This window comes from Grus americana, chromosome 3 (assembly GCF_028858705.1).
Source record: "Grus americana isolate bGruAme1 chromosome 3, bGruAme1.mat, whole genome shotgun sequence".
Lineage (NCBI taxonomy): Eukaryota > Metazoa > Chordata > Aves > Gruiformes > Gruidae > Grus > Grus americana.
The window spans coordinates 54,782,643-54,806,352 of NC_072854.1; the positions used below are offsets into that span (position 1 = coordinate 54,782,643).

Below are 23,710 nucleotides of genomic sequence, written 5' to 3' on the forward strand. Positions count from 1 at the left end.
TTAATGGCATTATCTGAGCATATTAAAAATACTGAGCTCTGAATAAGAGCTTCTGATTTTTTAATTAGTTAAAGGGATATGTGAACACAAGATTAACCATGTGGTCCCTGTAGTTCTCCAGAACACAACTTGCACTGCTTATGAAGATGTAACATAACGGTTTTAAAAGTTCAACAGCAACTGTTTTTAGTCAGCTTCTTTTCATGTCTTTATCAGATTTCTGCACCTCTTTTGACCCTTTTTTCTTGCTTTCTCCCCCCCCCCCCTTTCCCCAACTAATGGCTTAGTATTTTTTCTTTTAATTTTGTGAGATGATCATCAGTCTTGACTGGAGAGATAGATTGAAGAAGAGATAAGTGCCTACTTACTTCTCCATTCACTTGCAGTCAGTAGGAGGTTGATGTGTTCCTCTGGGGTGGATGTCAGATCTGCTGAGTGACTAGTAATAATTGGGAGAGTTAGTGCAGTTAACTCATTCTCGCATAATTTACAGCCAGTAACTAGCATGAAATAGATAGAGGAATTACTGAAAATGCTTTCTCCTTCCTGCAGCCAGTCCCTAAGGGTTGTTAGACAAATTGAGCATTTATTGATGTGTGAGTGTCCGATGGCTGCAGAGAGAGCGTGCGTGTGCCTCTGCGTGTGCACGTGTATGTGTGCGGGTGTGCAGGAGAACCGAGTGCCTTTGGATGCCTCCCACCTGTCATTACGACTTGAGGGGATTCATCAAACCAGTCTTTCCTTATTGTGTATTGTAATAAATATCTTGCTTGAATAAAGGGTGTGTCCAGGTTTCTTTTTCGCCCCTCAAAGGAAACTTGTTATTACAGTATTGTTTCTGGTATTTCAGGAAATCCAGCGAAATGCCCAGACAAGTTCTCGCTGAAGATCAAGTCGGGCAGTTTCTTAACAGTCAGAACTCTTCTAACAGCTGGGTTTCGCCTGAGTGGTTGCAGTATCCTGAGGTTTAAGCTCTGGAAAGATTTATGCAACAAGCAATGTCTGCTTTTGTTTTATCAAATGAACTCTTTTTTTCTTAGCTGCATAAAGTGTATTGTGTATTTTTCTGTGGTTTTTGTTAAACAGCTACAGCTCTTCACTAACAGTTCCTAACTGTTGCTGTGCTTGTCCTTGGGTTTGGCTAAAACCACAGACATGTTAGAAGTGGAGGAATCTCACCTGAGGTCAAGCAGGCAGACCTACAGCTGGTGCAGGTGGCCCAGACCCTCCCTTTTTAAACTGTAATTACTTCTCCAGCCTGACTCTACTTGGAAGCCTTTTTCTTTCCTTTATCACAGTTTTTGGCAACCCTTTGGAAGCACTAACTGAAAGTTATATTTGTTTTTCCTAAAATGAGAAATGCTTACCACTCAGTCTGAGGTCAGACTGTGTTGCACAGAGTTAAATGTTGAATAACCCGTCTGTCTCATCCTGACTAACAAATGTGACTACTCTGTCAACTCATATCTGCTGAGTATTAACCACCACCTTCCCCACGTCCTGCAAAGAAGGGCATAGACCAGCACTTTTCACCTCCTGGCATGTCCTTGTGGGGTGATGCTGGTTATCCCTGCATGTGTGCATGGCGGGGTTGGAGCAAAGAGGGGGCCTCCTCTCTCCTCTCTCTCCTCTCTCTCCTCTCTCTCCTCTCTCTCCTCTCTCTCCTCTCCTCCTTTGTAGGGGGAGAGGAAGAGTTACTGCTTATGAAAGTGAAGCATTTGTGTGAACGTGGGATGGAGATGAATTTCAAGAATGCAGATGTTTTCATACAACAGATCCTTGCTGGTTTTGTGAGCTGCTTGTGAAAGACTTGGACTCTGGCTGAGTTTTTAGCTCTAAAGTGAAGCAAGCACAATCCATGTTCATCACATCCCCGGTCCTTCCCCAGCTACTGAGGTACTTCCAAATTGCCTTTTTTGAGAAAAGGCTACTAAATATAAGGATCACAGTTTAAAACATTGTTTTCCCAAACAAACTCTTTAGGAAATCATAATTCTGGAGAGGCGGATCCATGGGATCGTTGCTACACTTTGTTCACCAGCTGTGCCTTGCTCTGCAAGTGAAGATGGAAAAAAGGGAGAAGGTTCCCCATTGAAGAGGGGATGTTATGAGTTGATATCTAAGCTGAGTTTCTTAAAGACCTCTGCAAATGTCAAACTCCAGATTTCAAATGAAGTTGAGTAATTTGAAAGCAGAATGAGCAGAATGAACCGGACATGCAATACCTAAGAGGGAAAGAATTGCTTTTAAAAGGAAGCAAAAGCCTTACAGAAGAGGCAGAAAGTATTAAGAACTACAGAAACAAATGGCACGAGGCGTTGCCAGCTGGTGTGAGAGAAGTGTCCTCTAGGCACAGCGCTTCTTAAGGGAAGTAGAAAAAAATAAAGGAACATAATTCAACAAAGCAATTTCAGGAAACATGCCAGAGCCTGGTTGATGGTAGAAGTAAACTAGACATCATAAAACCAGACAATGCTGTAAAGATCATCAGATTTGCAAAACAACACTATTATGAAAAAGACAAAAGCAGTAGACTATTGCTAACATTTAAAAAATAAACAACACGTAAAATAATCTCTTCAGTCTCCAGATGAGCCAGCCAAAGGATATCCACGAGACAATTTGCCATGTATCGTGCAGGATGTTAGTACTGCTTGGAGGCAGTGATTCCAAAATAGAAGTATTTCATTTAAGCCACCTAAACCTTACCAACAGATCAGGAGTTCTGGACAAAAGGCATTAAATGTGAGTTTAATTATAGAGAATATTAAATTAGGTGCATTCAAAATCCCTAGGCCCATAATAGCTCTCCTGCAGAATTAAAAAAATATAAAAAATAAAATATATATATATATAAAAGAATCTGGAGCGAACAGACGAAACCACAGTTGGGTCAATTTGTTAATGAGACACGGAAAGAAGAAAAGGCTCTGACATCTAGATGTAGTAATACTGAAATATGGAGAACACCTACTCATTTTCATGACATGTAACACAACTGTTTGTTAAATCAAACTCTTTTCTTTGTTCTTACTAAACAAACCAAATAACCCTGCCTACTTACCCCAGCAGAGCTCCAGCCGAGTCACTTTAACAGGAAACAGGGAGAGAGATCAACATTTATGACTCGTTTTTCAAGCCGAATATGTAAAACAACCCACCTCACAACTAACAGAAGAAGATGAAAACCTGATAACGTGATCTGGCAGTTCTCAAAAGGGATCTTAAAAAACTTTTGGATTAGTCCCAAGTTTAGGAATTAAATATTTATCCAGAGTCAAGTCCAAATGCTGCAGTAAAAGTTAACAGGGCCCTATAAACAAGTTTCTCATTTTCATACCAGACACAAACCAAGGCTTTCTCCATCATCCCTCCTCTCCATTATGGTTGCACAGTACTCATATTGGCAGCTGGGGAAAATCAATAAATCCTAGGTGGAATGGACAGAGAAGACAGGGAGCATGTATGAGTTTTGAAAGTAGACGATAAAGTAGTATTTTTATCGCCTCAGTTGCAGGTGGAAAATACTGACTAGTAAATGTAGTTTTCAGATGAAGTCTAATGTCTACAGATGCTGATTGACTTTAATCTAATGTCTATAAAATCTCAAAATATATGTATTCAAGGTAATGGGCAAGTCAATGGAGAGCAAATCTGCTGGGTGTTACTGTGTATATAAAAAGTGCACTTAATTCAGGCATAGCACAAGCGGAAATGCAGGGAGCCTGGGAGACTCCTTTCGCTTCTGGCTTTACAACATTAAAGTAAATGGAGGACTGCTGTACAGAAGTGCATGGTAAAGAGTACATGTGGTTAAAACCAAAGACATTTTTCTTAACAAAAATAGAAAACAGACGAAAGCATAGAATACTCTCATCAGTCAGAACTGAACTCAAAGAATTGTCTTGACCCTGGAATCAGTTTTATTTTCTAAGCATTACTAGTTGTCTCCCTGGGAAATTTCTTGGAAGACCGTCAATGTAAAATAAATTGATGAGGGGGAAAATGAGAATTCGAGGTTTAAAACTTGGCAAAATGGAAAGAGGTGCTGCTAAACCTAAGGCAATATTATTGGGTAAATCAAATCAGAAAGGTGCTTACAGTGGTCATTTTAAACACGATAAGCACTGAGAAGAGTGCAATAGCACCTTTTTCTAAAAACAGACTGCACGTGTCTCTAGTTCTTTCAGGTAGAAAAGAACCTCTAAGCCAAACCGGTATCTGATCGTTTTTTCTAACAGCAATAGAGGGGTGAAATAATGCTATACTTTTTTCTAAACCCTACCTCTCAGTGCTCATTTCTGTGTTTGATAGCATGGAAATAAACTGGTAGATCTCAGGCAAGTCTGAAGACCTGGCAGTGTAGTGCTGAATTATTGAGAAGCGTGTTGAAATATTTTGCAAGGCTTCCTCACTTTGCAACAAAAGTGACTGTCTTGTAGTATTAATAAATGCCTGGGTGTTTGTTTTGTTTTGTTTCTTTTCCCAAATCTATGCAGAAAATTGATAAACTTTTGGAAAATATTCCTTCCTTCAGTGGATACTGTTTCTTACTTCTATATGCTTTAAGGAATTAGTACTAAGCCCCTTAGTTTTGAGCTACCTATGGGAGTGTTTCAGTACACCAGAACTGCTCTTGGCAGAAGATAACCATAGCTTTGTAACCTTTCTTGGATTTATAAATTAACAGTAGAAATTTGTCTTTAGGCATTGCATACTGATTTCTTAAGCTGATTGTTTCTGAATTTTTGGCTTTTGTTTGGATTATACAACTCTATGTGTCTAGACTTTTTTCTCTATTTTTTTTCTTTTTCTCTTTTCTCTTTTTTCTCTTTTTTCCCTTTTTTCTCCCTTTTTTCCCCTTTTTTCTTCCTCTCCTCTCCTCTCCTCTCCTCTCCTCTCCTCTCCTCTCCTCTCCTCTCCTCTCCTCTCCTCTCCTCTCCTCTCCTCTCCTCTCCTCTCCTCTCCTCTCCTCTCTCTTGTTTTTGCTTATGACATATGTGATTTGTTTGTGTAATTACCTGGAATGTATGTAGACTTGCTACTGGAGGAGAACATAGCCCTGATCCAGCCGGTGTGTGGTTGAGTGAATCAGCCATCTAAATCGTACTTACAGAGGAGATAGGTCACTGCCAGTCGCTGTGAGGGAGAAAGCCAAAGAGCACTTGTGAGAAAAATACGTAGAGACAGTCTTTGAGAGAAGAAAAGGACTAAAGCTTTCTCAGGTGTTTTATTTTGAAGGAATGCAATGCCTCCCCGTCTTCTTCCCCTTTCTCTCTCTGAGAAAAAAAAAAAAATCTAAGTTAGCACTTTACTTCTCCCACTGCAATCTGACACAAAAGACCTTCTCAAATAAATCACTCGTGCAGTTGTCTGGTATGACACAGTGTCAGATGCTGTCTTTTTGATAAGTTCATTTCCTAAGCAATTTGTTTAACCCTTTTTATAGACATTGTTTTCTCTGACTAAGTCGTGAGTCATTTTCAACAGGAGTACTCCAGGGAAATGTCACACTCGTCGCTTTTTTCTCTGCCTGCCTTGCTTTGCCGTATGATTTTTATAAGCCAAAAGACAGAGTTCCTCCTTTCGTTTGTCCCATTCTGCTGACAGCTGGCTGTCATTGGCTCCATTTGGGCTACTCTATAGGCTGATCTTATAATTGTTATAAGGCCAGTGAAGTGTGTGGGAATGACCCTCCCAAGAGCATTAAGCAAAATGAAAAGGCTCTTAGCAGCCCATTAGGAAGGGTACCACTCATCAGATCTGTGCTATGATTGTAATTTCTTGTATCTCAGAAGTCGGCTCCAAGTTGCTCTAAGGTAGCCACCACCAATAGAATGAGGTTGTCTGGGAAAAATCAAAGTGATCCTTTTTCATCCCAAGGACTTGCTTTAGGATCCGAAAGCTGTCATTCACCAGAACAGATGGGCTGAGGGCTTGTAAAGGCTCTTGTTTGTTTTTTCTCTTGAGGAAAAAAAACCCGTTTGCCATTTTACAAAAACCTCTTCTTAGCAGTTTATATTGTAAGCATCCTTATCAATTCAAAAAAGTGTACCCAAACTGCTTCGGATTTTCTGTACCATCTGTGCCTGAGGGCAGCCAGGGACAAGTGTTTGCACCCAGGTGTGGTGACAGAAGGCAAGAGCAAAGACGGAGGCAATCTCAAAAGAAAGCTCCCCTTGGGAACTGACTTCTGAAGAAGCAAATGTAATGATTAAGAGTCCCAGGCACGCCTGCTGTCACAAGAAAGGAGTGTCCCAAAGACTGTTCCAAGATATTGCAGTTGGTAGCTATAAAACCCTTATCTAATTCAATGTGAGCACAAGGCTCTTGTCTTCCTGTCCCACTCCCTTCATGATCCTCTCTCTCTCCCTCATTTTTGTTTAAAACTCTAGAGACTTGAACTGTGTACTTCAACGGTCTGATGATGTTTTTAAAAGGAAAATAAATTAAGAGATTTTCTGAGTAAAGTGGTACTGCCTTGTAGTACAATTTGGCTTGTGGCACACAGGTCCTTGAAAACCAGGTACCGTATTTGTGATCTTAATCTTTCCTGAATGGCTGCTGTGCGACAGCAGCATGAGCTGTACGTGTCTGGAGAGTTTATCTAGGGGACCCTGGGTAGATCCCTCGGATTGCCTTTGAATGTTCTGTTCTCTTCTCTAATGAGTTACTGCTGGTTGTAAGCATGCTGTACTTCAAAGGCTGAAGGGCATTAATCATTCTCTTGGGGCTTGTGTGATGAGAGACGTGGATGCTGGAATTGCTACCATGGAGAGACAATTGGATCCTGGCCACTCCTTGTCAGGGTAACTTTGGCGCTCATACCCATAAAGGACTGAAGCCAAAACCCTTTTGTCAACATTTGGATTGGTATTGAAGGAGAATGAGCGTGTTATGAAACTTTGCTAATCATGGGAATATTCCAGTCTAACTATGTCATCTAAACTTTTGAAATCTTCTTTGTTCTGTGTGTAGGGCCATACTGTGGTAACGTGATGCCTGTCCCCAAAGAAATCATTCTGGATAGCAATGAAGCGACTATTCACTTTGAGAGTGGATCCCACGTGTCAGGACGAGGGTTTCTGTTGTCCTATGCCAGCAGTGATCATCCAGGTAAAGTTAAACCCAAAACCACTATTTCTAAAGGATTAGTAGCATAGCCCCCCCACCTCCCCCTTTTCATTATCTTCTCTACACACATAGACTTTAGCCCAAATGTTTGGTCCTGAATATTTCTGGATTAGCATGAACCATGATATTTTTAATAGCATGTGTGCAAGAAGCACTGTAACATTAACCAGATATAATAGCTGCTGAAATCCTACCTAGGCAATTTGCAATACAGGCCCGGTCAAAGAGAAAATTAGGATCTTCTCTTTGAAGCTCTACTGTATTCTGGGCTTCAGCATCTACCACATGGTGACAGGATGAAGTAATAGGACGGATTAAGGTTTGAATCCTACATTTAATGTTCTGGGGGTCTGTGCAACTTTGTTGAAGGCATAACATGTAAGAGAAGAGGGAGATGAAAAGTATGATGGAAAACCATAGCTGTTGTTTTCTAATAGAATTGTTTAAGTATTATACAGAGAAATTTTTAAATGTAATTTCATGCGTAGCCAAATATTTGTCTGTATTTCCACACCCTGCAAAGAGGTTTGACATTTGTAAACTTTTCATGATATTTGTAAACTTTTTGCAGATCTAATAACATGTTTGGAACGAGCGAACCACTACACAAAGGCTGAATACAGGTAAAGAGGGTTTGCAGCTCTCTGCGCTGTGGCTTGCTTTGCCGTAGCTGTCATCTGGTCCGATTGTTAGAGAATGTCATATAAGGCAGATACAGTCCTGGTTTTCTGGAGAAGTGACTTTTTTTGAGCTCCGATGCTGTACTAGTCCAAGGCCCGGTTGTGAGAAGCAGTAGTGCAGAATGGAAGTCTGCGGCCCAAAAAAATGAGGGAATAGAGTTGCAGAGCAAGTCTCATTTGGGAATAGGTGTACACGGTATATGCAAAAAGAGTTTCCACTTTGAAATTCAAAGGAGCCTCAAATTCCAGTGCTGCTCCTGAGAGCAGATCATGCCCCAGCTGATACAAGATTATCTGAGGACAAGCTATAATTTCTTGGTTCCTTGAACCTTGTGATAGGATTTGAAATGGTAATAAATTGTGCTCTTCGGGCTGCTGTCTGCATGTGCATGTAGGCTTCTTATCTGGGCTGTGCTGAAAACTTGTGTGGTAGCATTTTTAGAACAAGAGAATTAAACAGAAATGCCCTTGCAAAACTGCTTTTGTGGTTCTTTGTGTGCTGCTGTGTGCAGTCCACTCATGAACTCAAGGGCCCATTTATTTACCTCCTAGACTCACTAACAGACCATCAGCCAGAACTTCCTGCTAAAATAGTTATCAGTTTGAGAACATTTCTTTTGTACGAGTTTGTTTCTGTGTATTGTTACTACAGTTCATATTTTAAACGAGCCTCTCTTCTCTCACTACAGCAGATATTGTCCTGCTGGCTGCAGAGACATAGCAGGTGACATTTCTGGGAACGTTGGAGAAGGATACAGAGATGTAAGTACACAGGACAATGGGGGGACATTTGTAAAGACAGAAGAGAGAAGCATAGCACAACTTGGTTTCAACTTTTGCTGCTTGACTTTTCTTAGTAATTCTTCCCAGCTGTGTTATATCTATACCTTTTATTATCAGTATATGAGTATGTTATCAGTATATAAGCACATGGAGACACTTTTCAAACAGACCAATCAATTGTGTGAGAACAAAGTCCACTGATTCACAAATACACCTACTGACTTGTGGTTTCTGACTTTCTGGAAAAACTCTGCACAGGGTTTGTCCCTTTTGAGGCAGTGCTCATCCATGTACTAAATATTCCTATGACTTCAGCTTTTACTTGTTTGGAGTCCATGTGCGTTTCTTTTCTAAAGTTATCTCTTGTAGGAGAAAAAATGCATTTCAGTAACACGCAGATTTTCTTTAAGATTATGCCTGCGGCATCCCAGCAATCTGCTCTGATATGAAATAAATATTATATACTGCTTAATCATATCCCACTGATAACTACCAACCTCTTGGGTTGTTTTAACTGCTCGTTCTTTAAAGCAAAGAAGTTGCCTGAGTGGTTGCATTTATCCACAGTTCATATCACACAGTGCTCTGCCCGCTCTGTGCCCCTCACCTTGGACTCTCCTCCCGTCATGCCTGTGAAATCTTTACATCTCTCACGGTGGAGTAAGTTTAATCATACCACTGAAGTAAAATCCCATCCTATCACAAATGTAACAGTTGCTGAGTTTCCAAAAAGTCAGTGTTCATGTTTAACCTGTTCATCCAGTTATTCGAGCAGCATGCTGCTCCAGCCTGGGAAGTGGCAGGGCTGAAGAAACAAAGAAATGCCACGTTACATTCTCATTAGCTGGAGTTATTCCTGCCCTTCATTCGGGTGACTAGGCAAGAAAAGCAGCAAATGGCATGACTTAATGTAGATCTTATCTGCGCTGAGGAATTTTGGAAAGAAATTTTCCCTCCGTCGTTAAGGAGGATTCAGCTTTTCTGGTGGGAAGAACCTGCGGGGCTCCCCTGGAGCCCTGCTGCCTTTGTGTCCCTCCCCAGCCCTCCCTGGAGGGGACAGCCCGGCACCCCAGCTTGTCGAGTAGCTAGCCCAAGCTGCGCTCGTGTGAATGAGACTGATCTCTGCCAGCAGCCCCTGGGAATGTTTCGGCAATGCCTCCTTTGCACCTTTCTGCTAGCCCTTCTCTGCTCTGTCCTAGCCCAGTGGTACGTTATTGCCACCTAGCTGGCACACAAGTTGTCCTGCCTGTATTTTTCTGTGTTATCCCACCTGAGATACTGGCAAATGGGCTATACTTAAAACCCAGCAGCAGCTAGTCAACACATAGCCAGATTTCCTAATGTATACCATGACTCCAATCCCCAGGTGCAGTAATAGACAGGTCTGCCTTCAGGCAAGTCCATCAAGTAATTATCATTTTCTCTTTGCCTTGCCTTTGACTTTGTTTTGTCAAGGAGTGCCACAACACTTATTAGGTTAAAATCTTACAGCACCTTCTTAGAAGCGGATTATTGGCTTTTTCATTCAGGGGGAAAAAAAAAAAAGGTAACATTTGGAAATAGAAGTATTTTTCAAAGATTACTGTTCTTTCTCCCCACCCTCCCTGCCTCTTATTCCCCTTAAGCCTTTGCAGGATTTTATGAGCTGTAACACTTGTATACTACTGGCTTGGAAGTGAAAGCATTAACAGTTTGTCAGATTGATCCTCTGAGCTTTGGCTTCTGATGGGTTCTGCCTTTCAGACCTCGCTGCTGTGCAAGTCGGCGATACATGCAGGCGTTATCGCGGACGAGCTGGGCGGTCAGATTAGCGTCACCCAGCAGAAGGGCATCAGTCGCTACGAAGGCGTCGTCGCCAATGGCATCCCCTCGCACGAGTGAGTACCGCTGGCGGGGCCGGCTCCGGGAGCAGCCCCCGGAGCACAGTGCGCTGCCCAGATCAGCTGAAGCAGGTGGGGACGCTTTTTTGGGGAGGAAAAGATGTTAGTTGTGGGGAAAAAGGGGGTCTGGGCTTTGTTTTGATGGCTTTATTAAAAGGGTGTTGGCATTGGATATAGGAAAATGTTCCAAGTTTTCAGTGGCTCTGTACAATGTAGGGTGGTATTTTCTTTTTTTTTTCTTTCTTCTATTCCTTCCAAAACATATTTGCAAATTGCTTTGTTAGCAGATACATGAAAGTACGATGTTCTGCAACAAACACCTTTAATCGATGTGCTAATAAATCATGCTAAATTCATGTTAAAGTTTAAAAAAAGCTAGGAAGAATGAATAAATAAAAAGTGCCGTTGAGCCATAGGGGATTTAATGAACAACTTCTTAAACATTGTGCTTTTGACATGTTCAGAGTTTTTCTCTTCTAGAATATTTATAGCAAGGGTGTTATATTTACCACTTATCTTCTGACTTTTAATTGTACTGTTGTTGAAGTAGAAATAAATCCTCTAATCTCTATCCAGCACAGTAAGCCCTTCCAGCAACTGCCTCTGTCATTACTCTTGGTTTATATTTTTTAATTTTCAGACGCTATCTCGATTTTACATGAGGCTTTTTTTGTTGTTGGTAGGGAAATCTCAGTCCCATAGTCTACAAAAGCTAAGGGAATATGTCTTTTTTATACTTTTTTCCAGTTTTCCCCATGATTTCTCCACAGTCTCCTGACAATTTTGCAATCACGGTTTCATTCATGAAAAAAAAAAAAGCATTCATTTGTTCTGCTGCTGTGCTTAAACTTCAGCACGGATTAAAATTCTTTATATATGATGGCACTGGAGTATACAAAGCTGGGTAGCTTGTAGACCACTAGCCAAAGGCCTGTAAAGCCTAAATATTTTCTATTTATCCTGAAAGTTAATTTCCAAAGAAAATTAACATAATCTTGTCTCAAGCAAAGCAGGAAAGCAGGACGGAGAGCTCAGCTCAGGCACCAAGCCCCTCCATAAAACAAATAATACAAATTCTTTCCATCACACACGCCAGCTTAGTGATACCCTAAATTAAATATTTTGTGCCTTATCTAAAGATGTTACAGAACCATTTACATACATTCATATGTTTGTGATCCTTGAGAATCCCAGGAGTAACTCCGACAGCAGTGCATAAAACGTTATAATGAAAGGCAGCTGGGATTCCCTTTGGTATTTTTTTCACAGTACAAGAGCTAGTGGGCAACGAATGAAGCGTGTAAGACAACAAATGTACACGTGCTGGGGGAAAACACTGTTTCCATAATTAACCCATCACCTTAACTGCCAAGCATCCTTTTCATGTTGCTATTCACAAAATATCCTATGCATTTCACATGAGTCATAGAAGTACTCGGAGAGATGCAAACTTGTCTCTGTCACAAGTGGGAAAACTCCCATTTACTTGGACAAGAGCTGAAACGTGGGCTTCCAGGCTGGGGCCAGCCTCCAGGGCTGGGATTTAGCCCGTTTAACGTGAGGGCCCTGAGCGAGCACCCTAAGGAGGAGTGCACCCCCCTTAGCTCTCCTGCTTACCGGAGCAGAGAGGGGCGCTCCTCGAGCATGATGCACATATCAAAGCGAGTGAATTGCCCGAGGAGACAACTGTTGCTTTCTACAGATTCTACAGGGAGCCATAGGCAAACAGGCTCATACAGGGTCGGAGGCCGGCAAACTAGATGGCACGGATTTTGAGATAAATGGAAGTGTGAGCACAGCGCTTCCTGGGATGCTTCGGCTGCTCCTGGCAGCTGGGACAATCCCGGGAGCAGATGAACTGTTAGTGTGAGCCCATTATCCCAGGAGAGGGAAACTGGAGGATGCAGGGAAATCCTTTTATTTCAAAACGTGAAAAAGTGTTCCCAGAAACAGCGGGCCTATTTACTAAGAAAATGAGCCAATGCATTTCATGCTTTTAAAAGGCTTTTGTAAGATGTATTTCCAAAGCTGCATGGCTTCCCTGTTCTTGGGATACCGACAGGCTGCAAGAAATTCCTGCAGAGCAGACAGTGCCAGCAAGAAAAAAATGGTGCTTGGACAGCAGTGTTTTTAGACGCTCTTAAATAAAAGCTTACTCAAGTTTTTAAAATCTTATTTATAGTGGATTGCAGTATTAAAGATTTAAATTATTTAGTGACTTGAGCTGAAATTGACATCATCAAAAGTTGCTGCTGGAGTGCATCGAGCTGTTAAATATCTGTGTTGTAATGTGATGGCGGAGTTACGGCTCGCTCGCTCACCAGCCCTCAAGAGCTGACCTTGGCCTCCCTGACTCCATATTTCAGTGTCCTTGTTAAGCTCCGGCATCTGTGAGGTCTTCGGTTCTCATGATACACGCGCGGACCTGCTATATTATACCCGCAAATGCTAGAATGAAGATCAAGTGGCTGGATTTATTGGGCAGTCCTCATACCCCAGTACATGATTATGGGAGTTTAACTTTGTCATGTGAGCTGGCCTGTGACTGTACATCCATGCACGTGAAATCATTTATCTTTGAAAATGCAAGAGACCACACGCTTGTGAATTGTAAAAGATGAGATTCGGGGTTAACCTGCACTGCTTATAAAAAGATTGCTTGAGACCGACTCGGGGTGGGGGGAAGTAAAAAAAAAAAGAGTACATGATGCTAACAGAAATTTATTATAGAATCATGGGAAGCAGCACCCTTTTTTTGCAGAGCTACCAGCACAGGTCTCCTATGTAGTCCTGCCACCAGTACTGCTGGCGAGGCAGGATCCTGAAGGTTGTCAGGAAAATGAGAAGCATGGGGTGATACCATCCTTTAAAGGACAAAGTGAAATTTGTGTGACAAATGTCACCTGTCACATTAGGAAACTGATGAATTACCACTTACTGAATTAGTTTGTCCTCTTCAGTGACTTGCAGAATTATAGCAGAAATATTTCAGCTTGATTTCATAGCTTTATAGACCTTAGAAATGCTAACCTCCTCCCTTTCTCTACTAAAATTGCAGCCCTCTATTTGAAAGGCATCTAGGCGACTTTTTTATTACAAAGCTTTATCTCATAAATAAGTATTCGAGGAGTGCTGTGATTTCTGTTTTGGGTAGGTTTTACTGATCACCATAGGTGTTTATTTTCTTCTTTTCTCTTGAAATGGATCGCTTTGCATTCGCTAAGAAAGCAAAAATTGTTTTGGCTGTAACGTCAAACTGGTTTGAAGCGAGCAGAGCACATCTGATCGCCCCTGAGGATTGCCTGGGGGGGAAGATGTGGGAGGGAGGGCTTGAGTTTCTCCTTCTAGCTACTCTACCGCCTACATGCCCAAATAAATCAGCTCCCTCCCAGTGCTCTCCGTCATCTCTGAAGGGCTTCGTTTGCCTGTAGTCATTAGTTTTCCCTCAGTGACACAAAGAGGCAGTGTTTTTATTGACCTTGACGTGGGACCACTTTCCTATTCCCCGTTTGCAGTGCTCTCAAAACATGTAGCCGTGCGCACCGCTGTTAGCCCACAGACGCTACCTCAGGGGAAATTTTCCTGGCCAACAACAAAGGGCAGCCTGAAAGGGAGCTGTCTTGATGCTTAAGTGCAGAAGTTGTTTTACTGCTCAGTCACGCTGGCCAAGGCTTTTCAAAAGGGGCAAGTGATGCGTGCAGCTCATTGGAGAGACGTTGAAGGGGTCAGATTTTTCAAGAAATCCAAACTAATTTCACGTTAAAACCCAGGCTTTTATTTTTATTAGGCGCCCAGTCACAGTCATCACTTTTGGAAAAAAAACCTCAGAGGCATCTTGTTGGAAATCGGGAAGGGGCTCCATGGGAGGCCAAGCAAAGCACAGCTTTCCCTTACAGTGGTGATTTTATCTCATCCTGCATTGTGCAGGGTTGTGTGGAGTGGCTCAAAAAATGGCTTTTTGTCCTGAAGCAAAGCAGTCCATGCCAGAAGGAGGAAGAAAAGGGGACCCGTACGTGCGGTACTGTTAATGGAGCAAAAAGAACCATTCCTGATGGGAGCTGTTGGTCGTGGTTATAACAGAACCCGTTCCCACCCAGATTAAAACAAGGGGTAGTTTTCATCCCGTCTGGCTGAGATACACCTATAGCCCAAGGAGGAATGGTCAGAGCTGACGTGGTTTAGTCACCATCAAGTGTAACTTTCTCACGGTGCTTAAGGCTGGATTTTCTTCAGACTAGATGTGGCCTCAGACTAGTAGAAAGGCACTGATTTCGGTGAAGCTGCTGTAATTTAAGCTGCTGTAGGTGAGGAGGGACCCGGGCCGGGTGCTGGAGCAGTGCACCGCTGGCAGCCCCAGGCCACGTCAGCTTTCCCGTTCCTGGCTCCTTTGAATCCCTCATGTCGCTGGTCTGAGGAGGAGAAGGGGAAAGCTCTCCCACAGCGGTACAGGGCCTGTGCAGAGGAGAAAAGCGGAAGTGGGCAGCAAGAGTAACAGGCTGATGGGACGGGGAGTCGCTTTAAAGCATAAAGAATGCTCCAAAAAATTGATCTGAATTCAGTCACGGTGGGCGATGCCCGAGAGTGCTCTCACTGGGGTCGGTGACCAGCCAGCAAAGACAGTGGCTGTCTGGCCAGAGACATTTTGCTAGATAAACAGGGATTCTGAAACTGTACCTCGGCGTTCCCGTCACCGCCTCCTGAAAGGCTGAATTACCTTTTTCTTTTCTTACAGTGGTTCGCTGTCAGATAAGCGGTTTATATTTACTTCAAATGGTAAGACTAATGGCTTTATTTTTAGCTATTCAAATTTTACCTTTTTATTTAAGTATTTTCTGTAAAAGTTTTGAAAAGCAGTGAGGAGAATGTCAGGCTGTGTCTAGGAAGGATATTTTAGGACAGCGATTTTTTAAAATTGGCAAGTTGAATAAAAAAATTGAAGAGATGTGAAGTAAGCTAGAAAAAACCCACAGAATAGGAATAGGTCATACACACATAGATGAGAAACAGAAATAGTATTCTGCCATTACATTTCTGCTGCCAGCATATGAAAAATGGCGATCAGATAATCCCATCTTTATGTACTTTAGGCAGCAGAAAATGAAAGCAGTTTTTCTTCAGACATTTATAAATTCCATCTTCATTATAAAAGAAGAGAACGAAAACAGAGAGGAATGAAAATATATTTACATTGCACTGATACGAGGTTTTGTTTATGACTTTCCGAGATGCAAAAGCGTCTTTAATCTGTCAAGCTGTTCATTTGCATAAAACATAGCAAAGAGGGGGGAAAAGTTCGCGCTCGTTCATTTGGATCATATTTCAGTCATCCGAGATAAAATCATTTACTATTCCACTGAGAACCGTAGAGCATGTATAGGCCTTTGAAACTGCCAGGGAATTATTTTTAACTTCATTGAAACCTTATTCCACTGGCCTGTTTTCTCTAAAGAACCTTGATGTGCAGAAATTTTGCGGTTTTTTTGGTAGAGTTTGTAATACTTACCTGCAGCTATTATCTTCATGATATCACCTCTTGGCAGCAGTATCAAGGAGCTTCTCTAATGAATAACTTTCCTAGCCCTAATTGCAGGTGAGAATCATGAAATATTTACAGTAAAGTGTTCCTTTCGGTATAATGCCTTCATCTGAGAAATGTTTTGTACAGCAAAAGTAGTTAATGCCAATCTCGAAACATAAATATTATGTTTCAGAAGGAAAATTTAAAAATATAAGAAGTCTTCACAGGAATGAGGCAAAACTGCAGAGATTAAAAACCAAGATGCCAAAAATAGCAGATGTAGTCAGAAGGTGCCATGTACGTAGGAGTTAAATTGGTAAAGGAGAGGGACCGCAGCACCCTGGTACTGGATCACCCACTACAAATTGACTGGCAAACACAACAGCTAATGGATAGCATCAGGCTAGCACTAGATTAAGCAACATCTGACTTTGCTGTTGTGGGTGGTCTTCATATGTTGCTAGCCTAATATAAAAATATGCTGTGAAAATGCAAAATAACTCCTGTCTGTCTGTATGGGGACTCCTAGGCTGCAACAAATCTCTCAGTCTGGAAGAGGGATTCCTCTCCAAGAGCCAGGTTACTGCATCTTCCTACTGGGAGGAGACCAACGAATTTGGGCAGCTATTCCAGTGGTCTCCCGACAAGGCTTGGCTTCAAGTCCCAGGATTGGCTTGGGCCTCTAACCACAGCAGCAATCGTGAATGGTTGGAGATAGACCTGGGAGAGAAGAAGAGAATAACAGGTATGTCACTGTCTGGTTATTAGAAGCTGGGGGTTCAGCTGGAGAAGAAACTGAATGCAGCTGAAAAGCTAATAATGAACTAAGGTAATGTTTCTTTCATTAAATGCAATGAAATGGTCTGCATTGAGGAATATTATTTTCCTATTTACCAAATCATGGCTATTTACAAGACTGGTCTTCCTATAGGGATATAGGATTGAACTCAGCTGTCATGCATGCCTGATCTGTAAATATGCTGTTAAGCTCGGAACAAAATACTTACACAGGGACCAGTAGAGTCTGGATGCATGATAAATGATTGCTTAGGATCTATTAAGGATGCAATTCTGGAATCAGTAAGAAACATTAAAGTCATAGCCTTTGAAATAATGGGCCAGTTGAAAGAAATTCCTGTTCCCAACTCCTGGTTTAGTTGTAAAAATGTAAATTACAGTTGCTAAAGATGTAAAGAATGCTGATATGGACCATAATATCAAAAAGCAATTACCGCTTTTGGAGTCATTAATTCAGGCTCTGTTAAACATTGACAATTTCAAATTGATTTCCATTCTTCACCCAACTTTTAAACTCAGTTCCAACATAGTTTGGAAAAAAAAAAGACGTTGAAGGCAAAGTTCTCCAAATTGTTTTGCCTTCTGTGTTTGCATTTGAAAAAGTTCCCTTAAAATAGACACCTAACAAATGAAAATTGTGTTTTGCATTTTGTTAAAAGGGATTAAGACCACTGGTTCTGGATCCACGATGCTGAATTTCGACTTTTACATAAAGACATTTACAATGAACTACAAAAATAACAACTCGAAATGGAGAACTTACAAAGGCATTCTGAGCAACGAAGAAAAGGTAAGGGAAAGTGGGAGGGGTAGGAAAACACGGAGCAATAATGCGCACGCTGCATTGACATTGAAGGACAGGCTTTCCTTGTCAAGAAAGATTAGGAGTTTCAGACTTGTCGAGACTTGGGTTGTCTTCACCAGTGTAATTTACGGCCATGGAGTAGATAGCGAGCTTGTCGAAACAAGGAAGCTGTCCAGGGCTTGCCGAAGTTGTGGGACACGCACAGGGAGGCATGTGTACGTGTGTATCCTTCTTTTAAAACAAAACACAGTGTAATTGCAGCTGCACAACAGGCTGTTTGGGCAAGTCAGCTCAGCGCTTGCCCGTGCTAGGAACGCTGTACCAGCGCAGAAGCGTCGGTCGGTACGGCACCAGCAAAGCTGAGATTCAGCTTCAGATGCACCAGGATGGCCAACCCACACACCCCCAAGCGAAACAACCGACTTGGTAAAGGCACGGTGCTGCTGGTGGAGCCGTGCCTGCGGACCGAGCTTCTGCTCGGGCTGTGTTAGGGTCACAGGGACTGCACCGCTCCCTGCCCCTCGCTGGCGGGACTCTTCTGACACAAGTCTGTGGGCACAGCCTACGTCTGTTAGGAACCGATGTAACCGAATGTAAAATAAATGCTCTTACACCAAAATACCTGTCCACACAACATTTTTCACAGACTCTGAGTGGCTTTAACGAAGAACAGATAAAAGCAGTGCAACTAGTTCCTGCAGACAAAGGATGTGTTGCGCAGGTTTGTCTGATAACATTTTCCCCTAAAAACCTCATGTTTCCTTTCAAGCAAACAAACAAAAATCCCCAAAGCCTCCCTCCCTGCCCCCGCAGCGTTCACTGTCAGACCTTCACTCCTCATTTCTGAGGGAGCTCAGCTTGCCTCAGGAGAAGGCTCTACCTGGCCCTCAGTCCTGACAGCGGTTTTCAAAAACTTGGTAGAGCTGTGGAGAGGTTTCCTACTAGCTCTGGTTTTCTTAGCTTGTACGGCGAGAAATTTCACTGCATAAGGTGAACTGCTTTAATATTTTTCAAATGTTAAACTGAGGGGGTGTTGGCCCAAAAAGCGACAAATCAACCTAGCAGTGGCTGAATTGTGAAGGCTAGCTATTTAAAATCTGCCGGTTTGCAGTTTGCTACTATGACTTGTTATATACAAATAATCTTATGAAAATATTATAAATGATCTTACTTTCAGCTATGGTGCATGACAAAACCTGTCCCATCAGAACCCCATGTAGCCTGGCATTTTATCTAAGATATGCTGAGCTCACTTTGCTATCTCATCAAGCTTTTAAGTTTTCCTAGATCATACTGAATCATCTCCAAGAACTAATTTTGCAGGGACTACTGTTCTGCACATGGGCTGAGCCAATTCTGAGAAACACTATATGAGTGCAGGGAAAGGAGATGCAACTGCCTAGTTCATCGTCACTCTTCAAGCTTGGTACAGAAAACCGACCATTTTACTAAAATATCTAGAAATATTTCACTCCAATTTTTTTCTTTTTACATTTTTATCCCCTGTTGCCCAAGTAAGGGTGCTGCAGTGCTAAATAAAAAATGATAGTATTATACCAGCATACATTAACTAGAAATGACATAGAACTGAAAGAAGGATAATCTTTCTTCTCCGAGCTAACAGAAAAATGTGATTATCTGTCAGAAATAAAAAGATTATTTCTTTCCAGAACTCTCAATTTCAAAAAATCTTGTGGCTGTATCCCTGATTATCAATATATTAGCTTTCGGATAATGAAAATCTTTGAAGTTGGATGTCAGGAGCATTTTGAAGAAAGAGATTTTTAAAACAGAGCAGACAACATGCTTATGTTTTGTTGCAGGTATTCCAAGGCAACTCCAACTCTGGTGACATAGTACGCAATAACTTCATCCCTCCGATAGTGGCCCGTTACGTGCGAATTATCCCTCAAACTTGGAACCAAAGAATAGCATTGAAGCTCGAGCTGATGGGTTGTCGAGTAATGCAAGGTATGGGGTAAGCAGTGCTCCCCAGGCACGGTGCCTCCCAAACCCCCTGTGCTACCGCAGTGCCACTGACGCCCCCTTCTCTTTTCCAGCTAATAGCTCATTTACGCATTCAATGTGGCAGAAACCAAGTCAGAGCACTGAAACCTCCCTCGGAAAAGAAGACAGGACTGTTACGGAGCCCATCCCGTCAGAAGAAACTAACTTGGGTAACACTACCTAGCACTGCATTTTCTCTAGGATGCATCACGTCTTCAGCCCAGCCTGAGTGAACTTTAAACTTTCTCACAAACCAGAACTTTTATTTTCCCTTCAGACTTTATTAAAGGTTAACAACAGAGAGAAGAGGGAGGAGCGTAGGTTCTTTTTGTCTTAAGGCACAGAAAGAGATTCAAAGCCTTAATTTTTCTTGATGTGTGAAACATCAGGTTTTGGTTTCCCTGTCATATGGGTTTATTTGCCAGGCTTTGGTAGGTGGCTCAAGGGACTATACTGACTATACTGAGCACTCACTCACTATACAGACTATATTTTATAATTTTTGTAATACGTCGGGCAGGGGTCTCACAAAAATGTTACTTTCTCTCTATGCAACCATGACTTCTCCCAGAGCCAGTTCCCAGCTCAAAACAACATACTGTAGGGCATGGTTGGGTAATTAAACACTTTTTTATATATGCCTATGTTTCAGAAAACCTTAATTCTCATATTTCTCCCTGAATATGCAGTCTTCATTCTTTAACATCGTGGAGCTAATTTCTTAGATCTTAAAAAACAAGCAAACAACATTTGTTGCTTATACTGACTGACTGGTGGACCCATAGCTGGGCAGGAATTACCGGACCCACCACACCAAACACTGCTACCCATTTGGTAGCTGATAGTTGTAGGAATGTCTCCGTAAAAAACTGGTTGTAAGAAGCAATCACTGTAAGAAAAAAAAGCTCTTCTGAAACTGCATCGCTCTTGCCAAGAGCAAGCTCAGTTCATCTGTGCAGTGGTATGGGTAAATTGTATCCATGTTCACTGAAAATGAAATCTACTGAGGTTTCATCTGCTAAATTGTAAATACCCTGCGGACACGTGTACTACCTTATTCTCACAGCCTGCTAAGTGTCTGTTGGAACAGCAAATGGCTCACTCCTGACACAAGAGCCACCACACTGCTAATTTTCAAATCCCTGCTCTAAACCATGTTGTGTTAGAATTTAACAGGGGCTAAACAGGTTTTTCCCTAGCTCCACTCCTGGAAATCTTTGACGTATTTTGACTGAAATGTTTCAACCAGTTCAGCATGAGCCAGATACTTGGCATGTAAAATTGCAGCCTCATTTGGCTGTTTTATAAACAACTGAAAATACAGTTGTTATAAGTGGCTTTTTAAAAGTTACCTAGTGTGTAATAAGAAAGAACTGCTCTTTGTAAGGATGCATATAGATATTAAGCCAAGTGTCAGCCTTGAGAAAGTATATTTAACTCTCATCTCAACACTGTTCCACATAGGTACACGTACGGCTGAGGACCAGTCTTGCAGTTTTATAATTTTACGTTTTAATGCTCTCTTGCAAGGAGTGTTCCTGCAAGATTATCCGCCTGTTGCTGTATTCTGTAGTAAAAATTACCACCTTCAGAGTAATTTGCCTTGTAAACTTTTATCCTTTTTTTGTCCCTCATGCAGGCTTAAAGCTTACAGCTATAATTGTTCCTGTCCTCATCGTGCTGTGTCTGTTCCTGTTCTCTGGAATTTGTATCTGTGCAGCCCTACGCAAGTAAGATACCGGGTTTTGTCATAGAGGCATTTGTGGCTACCTAGCTGGCACGTCCGACTACGCGCTCTCTTTCCAGAGCCTCTTCACCAGGGAGCTGGAAATTGATCCTGTTTGGCAGTCTTCCTCTTAAGTTGAACTCATGTCGTGTCTCTGTAAATTGTATTTCTTATTGTATGTGTCCCCTAGTCAGACAAAAACGAAGGTAAAGCGGGTCAGAGCTGCACACCCCAATTTACAGTCCAATGTAACCGGCTGTTCTCTTCAGCCTACGTATACCCACAAATACAGTCAAAGACAGAATAGTTTCCATACCAAAGCCAACTAAAAATTCAGTGAAGGGAGGAAGATTTGAGCTATCTATCTATCTGGATCATTTTCCTTTATTTCCCTCCTGTTGTGTTTCTGCTTCCCAGTCCCTTAAGTCAGAGCACTTAACCTAGCAGGCTGAAAGCAGAGCGCAGCTGTAAGGAGTTGCAGTCGTACACTGGTAAGCAGCTAAAACTAAGCCACTTCACAGGTGAGAGGACTGGAAGAAGCACTGCTAACTGTGGTTCCTGCTAGATTTCCATCCATATGAACCTGCACTTGCATGTAGAGCCGGGAAATGCTTCTGTCAGCAGATGGGGATTTGGAAGTACAAGCAGTGCGCTGGTGATGTTGCTTCATCACTAGCGGTACCCAGCTTTGCCCTGGATTCCCAGTAAATCTGTAAACTAGCCAAAGAATTCAGAAGAGCAGACCCAAAACATAACCTGAAGTGACACATCCGGACATGGACACATCAAATCGATGAGTGCCAGACACAAGAAATTTGAACACCGGCACTCACAACTTGCATATAGATGGGGAAAAATGAAATGATGACACCCTGGGTTGCATGCCTTATGTTCTAGTAAGCACTGGCCTCCAGAAACTCAAAGTGAAGTGTTGTCCTCAGCCTCTAAACACAAAGGCTCTCTCTGCTGGAGCTAAAGCACGAAGCTGAAATGCTGTGAGTCCAGATATTTATAAATACTTTCCTCTCCTCGCAGGCGAGAAGCCAAAGGACTTTCTTACGGATTATCCAGCGCTCAGAAATCAGGTTAGTGGAGAATCATGCACTTTGTCCTGTCCTGTCCATTGAGCCAAGGGCAAGGGGTTTATGCAAATAAACATGAAATACTTACGAAATAGCATCCATGTTTCCTCGTTCAAATTCACTACTGCATACAAGGGAAACGGCAAACGATAGTCCCACTTGTGTCATCCTAGCACAGTGCCCTGAGAAACAATATAATTTGGTTTCTATGACAGAAAGGCAATTAGCAAAAGATCTATTATACAAAGCGCATAAATTAGCATGTAAGAGTGCTCCCAGGTGCCCTCCCTTTCCTTCCCTCCTCCAAAATACCTATTTTGCAGAAAATTGCTGCTTTTCTTTCTTCCCCCCCCCCCCCCCCCCCCCCCAGCAGAGGGGATTGCCTTTCTCCAAAAGAGCAAGGGCTAATAATTTTTTATGGCTTTAATATTTCCATTTCACTGCCCTCCCTGGTTGGGACTGTATTCATAAAGCCTAATGATACTGGATTGGACTTCATCTGTGAAATCTGAATAGGGGATCGGCTTGAGGACTCTGCCCCAGGAGATGCCTGCAAATCCCCGGTGAAGTGACAATCTGTCTTACTCAGTAATGCTTTCTAGAGCTCCCATCAGCTTGGAAGTTGGGGTTTAGCTGTTTTTCCTGGCCTGCCATCTCTATAGAAGAATATCCTTCTGAATCTCAGCTTTCCATAAAAAAAGAAAGCACTAAGCAATCCACGCCTCTTGATAAGTGCCTTGCAGTAGCTCAGCTCCAAAATTTCATCCCTCAGCAGGTGCTGATGTCAGTGAAAGGAACGTTGTTACCCACTGTAGCTCGCCCTCATTAGAAAATTAATTTGTATTTAACATCATATTTGCTAATATGATTTTTCAAGGTCACGTAATAATCTCACTTGCTAATGAGGACAAATCCCAAGAAATTGGAGATAGCCTCTTATCCAGTCAGTTCATTTGTAGCGTGTGTGCTTCATAAATCAGGCTCCTAAGCCCTTGTGAATCAGGCTTGGGACTTGAAAAGCTGGGAGTCGAACCTACCTCTCCATAGACCTCCTGTCGCAGGCTCCGGGCAAGCGCCTGGCACGGTGGATTTTCTCTTTTCTGTCTCACGAGGATGCTGTGAGAACGAACTAATTGATATGTGCTCAGATATCAAGGAGATGGAAGCCATACTAGTCTACTGAAAAAAAAAAAAGAAATTGTAACCATTATTTTTGCCACATAAGCAATGGCAAAACACATAACTCATTTAAAGCCAGTATTTTAGTGATATACTTTGTGAAGGCATCAGTGCAGGC

General features: G+C 42.2%; 1 protein-coding gene across 2 annotated transcripts in view; it reads left to right on the top strand.

Annotated features, from left to right (window-relative positions):
- Positions 1 to 23,710, top strand: part of DCBLD1 (discoidin, CUB and LCCL domain containing 1) — a 51,919-nt gene that overhangs the window by 22,936 nt on the left and 5,273 nt on the right. For both annotated transcript variants that reach the window (XM_054822194.1, XM_054822195.1), the window contains exons 3-13: positions 6,979 to 7,116; positions 7,706 to 7,757; positions 8,504 to 8,576; positions 10,341 to 10,474; positions 15,210 to 15,250; positions 16,525 to 16,740; positions 17,453 to 17,583; positions 19,422 to 19,569; positions 19,659 to 19,775; positions 21,245 to 21,335; positions 22,367 to 22,416. In XM_054822194.1, coding sequence (XP_054678169.1) covers positions 6,979 to 7,116; positions 7,706 to 7,757; positions 8,504 to 8,576; positions 10,341 to 10,474; positions 15,210 to 15,250; positions 16,525 to 16,740; positions 17,453 to 17,583; positions 19,422 to 19,569; positions 19,659 to 19,775; positions 21,245 to 21,335; positions 22,367 to 22,416 — 1,191 coding nt within the window. The remainder of the gene's footprint in view (positions 1 to 6,978; positions 7,117 to 7,705; positions 7,758 to 8,503; positions 8,577 to 10,340; positions 10,475 to 15,209; positions 15,251 to 16,524; positions 16,741 to 17,452; positions 17,584 to 19,421; positions 19,570 to 19,658; positions 19,776 to 21,244; positions 21,336 to 22,366; positions 22,417 to 23,710) is intronic.